At 41.2% G+C, this 6044-nt stretch overlaps 1 protein-coding gene across 1 annotated transcript; it reads right to left on the bottom strand.

The window, feature by feature from the left end:
- Positions 1-2361: 2361 nt before the first annotated feature.
- LOC110958863 (regulator of G-protein signaling 2-like) lies at positions 2362-4667 on the bottom strand. The gene is made up of 5 exons (XM_022205577.2): positions 4543-4667; positions 4345-4434; positions 3906-3967; positions 3524-3690; positions 2362-3288 (listed from the first exon to the last, which is right to left on the bottom strand). Exons 1-5 carry the CDS (start codon positions 4635-4637, stop codon positions 3094-3096), a joined length of 609 nt encoding a protein of 202 aa, XP_022061269.1. The 5' UTR covers positions 4638-4667; the 3' UTR covers positions 2362-3093.
- Positions 4668-6044: the final 1377 nt, after the last annotated feature.

Raw genomic sequence — 6044 nt, 5'->3', positions numbered from 1 at the left:
AGCTGCTAACAGAAGCTGCAGTTTTCACCAAGACATACAACTTCTGATCAAATTAGCACCCACTGACAGAAGCTATATTTTCTGAGTAACCACATCTCAGCGGCTACAGAACACACAGGACATGCAAAACACAAAGACTCACTAGGGCAAACTGGTCACATTAACTCCAAGCCACCCTGACAGAAAGCTTGGTTGCAGATTTATATGCAGGTGTGATGATGGATGGGGTCTTCTTTGACGAGGAGTTGTGGTGGTGGACCAATCCGATGTGTTGGGAGGTGTGGAGAACCAGGGCTGAGAGCAGGTCTGGAGCTTCAGGCCAATCAATTCCTCCTGATGTCTGCGAGGTGGGACCTGGAGCTCAGTCTTCAGCCAGCTGTAAACAATATCAGTCTCCAAAGCCACCTCTAAACACAGACTCTTTACAAGTCCAATTCCAACCACATGGCCGCCAGGGGTCGTAACAACATCATATATATATATATATATATATATATATATATACCGGGCTTTGCAAAAGTTCTGTTACACGGTTTCGTGATCTTTAGAGACGTTTACATGTCGGAGTGAAAAATTCCATTAAATAAACTGAAAGTTCTACCTTATAGGCAGGTGTCATTAACACAAATTTGTTCTCCGGTGAAGTTGTATCAAGATGAAAGTCAAAAGAGTTGAGATATCTGCTCTCCTTCATGCTGGCCACAACAAGTCTGACAGAGCCAAGCAGCTGAACATCAGCCGGATGACCGTCCACAGAGTCGCGGAGAGGCTCAAGAATCGTGAAGATCTTTCAGGTGATCTTTCAAGAATGGTGAAGACCTGAAAGATCTTCACCATTCTTTAGCCTCTCCGCGACTCTGTGGACGGTCATCCGGCTGATGTTTAGCACAAAGGAGAGCAGATATCTCAACTCTTTTGACTTCCATCTTGATACAACTTCACCGGAGAAAAAATTTGTATTAAGGACACCTGCCTATAAGGTAGAACTTTCAGTTTAGTTAATGGAATTTTTCACTCCGACATGTAAACGTCTCTAAAGATCATGAAACCGAGTGTAACAGAACTTTTGCAAAGCCCGGTGTATATATATATATATATATATATATATATATATATACACACACACACACACACACACACATATAAACAACCTTAAAACTAACTAGTAATTGAAACTATAAACTCTTTTTTAATAAGCTGGGTTTGTGAATTGCTTTTTCTGGGCCTTGGGTTTGAAATCTTGCCTTTGCTATAATAGTTTTTTGAAACTGTACGTAATAACAAAGTGATCTGAGACCTCATAGAACACATACCCTGCTTTAATCATCCTTTTTACCTTAAATGCTATCTTTATTTACAAAATTTACACCACACCATATTCCAAAAATCTTGAAAGTAACAATTGAGACCACAAACGTGACAAAAGTCTTCACTGAGGTAACAAATCAAGGGAGAAGTAGCCAGAGGAGTCGACCCCACCGGGTGCCACTCCTGTCAACTAAGAACAGGAAACAAAGGCTACAGTTCACACAGGTTCACCAAAATTCGACAATAAAAGATTGGAAAAGTACTGCCTGGTCTGATGAGTCTCAGTTATAGCTGTGACATTCAGATGGTCAGAATTTGGCATAAACAACATGAAAGCATGGATCCATCCTGGCTTGTATCAATTGTTCAGGCTACTGGTGGTGTAATGGCGTGGAAGATATTTTCTTGGCACACTTTGGGCCCCTTAGTACAAATTGAGAATTGTTTAAATGCCACAACCTACCTGACTATTGTTGCTAACCATGTCCATTCCTTTATAACCACAGTGTACCATCTTCTGATGGCTACTTTCAGCAGGATAATGCTCCATGTCACAAAGCTCAAATCATCTCAGACTGGTTTCTTGAACATAACAATGAGTTCACTGTACTCCAGTGGCCTCCACAGCCATGAGATCTCAATCCAATAGAACTTTTGAGATGTGGTGGAATGGGAGTTTGGCATCCTGGACGTTCAGTCAACAAGGCAGTTCCGAGGGGAAAGGGGGTTCAATCTTTTCCTACCAAAGTGTACCTAATAAAGTGTGTGTAAAATGTTACATATTAATTTCATTGCATTCATGTAGCATATTATTACAATTATGCAATATGTTGATATAATATTCATTTTGTGTTTGCACCTTATTTCCCCTGAGTGGCCAAAAAGTTTGAATGAATTAATCTGATTATTCGCTTTAGCAGTAATGTAGCAACAGTGAACAGAGACATAGTCAGATGTGGATGGAACCTCTGAAAGCCTTTAAGTGGTAGCGTACAATGTTCCCCAAGAAATCTGTAATGTTTGCATTGAGTGTGTAAAAAAATATGAGAGACATTTCAGCATCGAACAATACATTTTATTTCACAAGCAGTCCAGCTGCGCCAAGCTTACATTAACATTTAAACATATCGAGCAATATCAAAATATTTACAGTGTATAACATTGTCACAGTAGTTTCAGGCCAAATGCAGCCATCAGTGGAAACTGTGGGTGTCATTGAATAAATTAAAGTTGCACTTCTGTGTGTAAAACTGCTGTACACACAGCAGGAAAATAAAGGCTCGGGCTACACAGGAAGTGTGAATGACTCCAGTCCGGAGTCTTCAAGTGGATATCATCACAGAAAATACATTCTGGCAGCACTGTCGGTTTAATGTGAGGCAAGCGATGCACAGTTATACGGACTTGAAGCTTTGAATGCAGTGGCTTTATAACAGCATTTTCTTGGATTGCATCACTGCTCAAAAACTGGTGTAATAAAGAAAGTGCAGGTAATGCTCCAGTGATGAAAATCTAACCATCAGGTAGCAATGGTCTCTGTACCGCCAGTAGCACCACACAGCAATCCATCCCAATCATCCCTGCTTCCTTGTTGAAAGCTCTCAGCAGGATCAACTAAAAATAGTTTCAGTTTTTTGCATTTTACACACCCTCTGCTAATGTTTATGCTCTGAATTTGCTTTCAGCTCTATTATACTGAGGCAGTGTCTGGAATGAACATTATCTGCAGTCTATTCACAGTCACAGCAGTAAACAAATGACTTCAGGAGTGGGCGTCTGGTTTGACTAGGACTTAATGTGCTTGCCCTCTCCCCTGGCAGCTGCACACAGTTCTCTGTAGAGGGCAGAGTGGATAAATCTGGGGTACGAGTTATTCTCCATCAGGCTGTACACTTTCCTTTGAGCGGCCAGGAAGCTAGTTTCAGTGGGCTCATGGAGGTTCTGGATGATGCCGTTTTTGGTGTGGTAATCCAGGTTTATCTGTGACCAAAGAGAAACATTCACAATGAATCTTATGTCAGTTTTTTAGATTTAAAATCAGCTTGGGGAACTAATCAAACAATCCATTTATTTGGATTAACATCAAATTTAAAAGCTTTTGCTTCATCCATCCCCTTTTCAAACCAAGATATAATTTTATGTCTGTTGTCAAAAGAGCTGTGTGCAGGTTTGAAATAAATTTACTGAACTGAACTGAACTAAAAGCATCTGTTACCTCTTTGGGAGCTTCATTTTTAATAAATTCCTCATAAATGTTGTTGGCCTTGGACACCAGATCTTTGTGCGACGTGAGCGTCTTGAAATCCTCACAGGCTGTCCAAAACTCAATGTTCTCTTCGCAGAACTCGGACTTCAGGAAGATACAAAAGGCGGCTTTTCCATCTGTGGGAGGGAGAGAGAGAGAGGGAGAAGTGTTTGAGACGAGGCTGGTGACATCCCCTGGCTGTTTGCCCGTTAACGTAAAGCAAATGCAAAGCTATTACAGGCTTTGTTTTATTGAGGCCAATAAAGCACTCTTGTTCAACTCACAGTTACTGTGTGACCTTTGAGACTCTTTTATGCAACAATGCACCAATAGAGGAGTGAATGATGCTTACATTTATGACTGAGCAGTTTGTCAAGCGACTGCGCCCATTGGTTCACGTCATCAGCGCTCGGCCTGAGGGGAGAGAACAGAGCTCATGTGAGACATAATTAGAGTAAAAGCACCTTTTGTAAAATGTCACTGTAAATTCCTCAAGTTATCATCATTTAGTGAAAGCACTACACTGCAGAAACATGCTGCTAATTAGTGCATTTACTTAACTGCAGACATAATTTCTCATGTTTCTTTCTCCCTTTACAATTAAAATATTTTGAAGGCATAAAATAATCATGTAGTCATGCAACAATACATGCAAACATGCAAAATGTGTCTAAAACTTCACTGAAATTATACACATAGATAAAGTAAACTGAAGCTGGCATGAAGCACACACAGAATGTCTGTGTGTAAAAATGTGATGCTGCACAGAAAACACAATGAAAAGATCTTACCTGTACGGTCGGTTTCTCATCAGATGCAGTATGGAAGGAGAAGAGTTTGACTTCAGAAGAAATCGTATTCTGTTTCTCCAGTTTTTCCTCCTGTTGTGAAAAAAAGAGAGTTCACTCATCAGTGTTTTATGGAATTTCACTTCCTTTATGAAGTCATCGTGATCAGGAACGTCGCCATTGAACGCCACATGAACATACTTTATCCCCTTCTTGTCTGCGGGCAGCTCGGTGGGTTTCATGCAGTCGCTAAACGCCATGTTTTGGGATGACACACTAGTAAGGTTTCCTCTCATGGTTCACTTTCCTCTGCTTCTCCCTCTTGGCTTGTCAGACGGCTTTATAGTTTCTCTCCAGCCACTATCCAGAGTGCGGCAGGCGGGAGGCGGGCCTGGAATGGCAGGTCTTTAACATCATTGGCTCTTGCTGCGTAAACAGCGATCTGCCCTGGTATGACTCCCAGGGCCTGAGGCAGTGATAGGCTGTCATTGCATAAACATTCCCTCCATATGCCTAGTATCCTGTGGGTTTCCATTTATAAATGTAAGGTCAAGATGTGACGTACGTAGCACACTGAACTCCCTTATCCTTCAAATACAGTGGCGTTGGGGAGTAATGGGACTTTACTCCCCCCGTCTTTTTTTTTTTTTGACATGTTTGAGGGCATTTTGCAAAACTGCAGCTGCGTTGTGTGTCCAGACCCATTAAATTTTACAAAATGAAATGAGATTTACAAATGAATAAAATGCAAAAACATAAAACAGACCCACCGTGTTTAACCATGAAACGTGCTTTTCCTGTTGCTAGGAGTGACTGTCTCTTACAGTATGAACACCGTCATGTACACCTGATTCATTGTATTTCAAACACTACCTGCAGTGTTCATGCTCAGTGGATTACTCATACAAGGTGTGGAGCCGTGAAGCATCATGACTTCTGCCGTGATGGCGTGTTGAGATAGGACAGGTTGGTACAAAGGCGATGATGTAATATCCTCTTAACTCTGTATGTAGGGTGTTTAAAAAAAGCAGTTATACATTCCACGCATATTTACTTTAGTTTATTGAAAGCTTTAATAGAGTCAACCTGTTTGCCTTTGGTGGTTACTTCCCGTGTGGTTTTATAGGTCAAAAAGGGTTACAGATGACTTGTTTTAAGAGCAATAAATAGGCATCAAAGAGTACTTAGAATCTGCTTCACTGGAAACATGGTTCAGTCAGTCAGAGACCCTCCAGTTAAAGAATTGACCATTTATAGCAAAGGGTTATACAGTAAGATTTAGCCGATAAGCCTTTTTGAGGGATCTCTCAGAAGAATCTGAGCAGCTGTGAGGTGCTGCTAGGGGAACTGATCCTCCTTCAACAAACACACGCACAAACAGAAGATCTTATTAAAGGGAACACTGCCAAAAACTTCAACACCATAGGAGGAGGTTGAAGGGGAGCTACTGAAGCAACTGTGCTAGCATGAACGTATCAGCAGTCGTAATGCAAAGCGTCAGGTTATCAAGGCTGTCTCTTGCACCTGCATGAATGTGACAGACTGCTGCTTGTCAGCTGAATGACGATAAAGGAGATTGTACAACATGATACTGATCCACTCAGTGCACTTTCACTATCTTGTCTGAATTCTTTCAGTTGTGTTCCCAATAAAACTACGTAACTACACATCATTTTCCACTGCAAGTGCAAAGTGGCCTGAAC

The sequence above is a fragment of the Acanthochromis polyacanthus genome, chromosome 4, assembly GCF_021347895.1.
Source record: "Acanthochromis polyacanthus isolate Apoly-LR-REF ecotype Palm Island chromosome 4, KAUST_Apoly_ChrSc, whole genome shotgun sequence".
In the NCBI taxonomy this organism is placed as follows: domain Eukaryota; kingdom Metazoa; phylum Chordata; class Actinopteri; family Pomacentridae; genus Acanthochromis; species Acanthochromis polyacanthus.
This window is presented reverse-complemented; position numbering and strand designations above follow the sequence as displayed.

What these genes read in the sequence shown, in the direction of transcription:
- LOC110958863 (XM_022205577.2), bottom strand. Translation starts at nt 4,637, where the DNA reads ATGAGAGGAAACCTTACTAGTGTGTCATCCCAAAACATGGCGTTTAGC. An exon ending in ATGAGAAACCGACCGTACAG is followed by an intron (nt 3,968 to 4,344) that starts GTAAGATCTTTT and finishes CTCTCCCCTCAG; the next exon opens with GCCGAGCGCTGATGACGTGA. An exon ending in AAAATGAAGCTCCCAAAGAG is followed by an intron (nt 3,289 to 3,523) that starts GTAACAGATGCT and finishes CTTTGGTCACAG; the next exon opens with ATAAACCTGGATTACCACAC.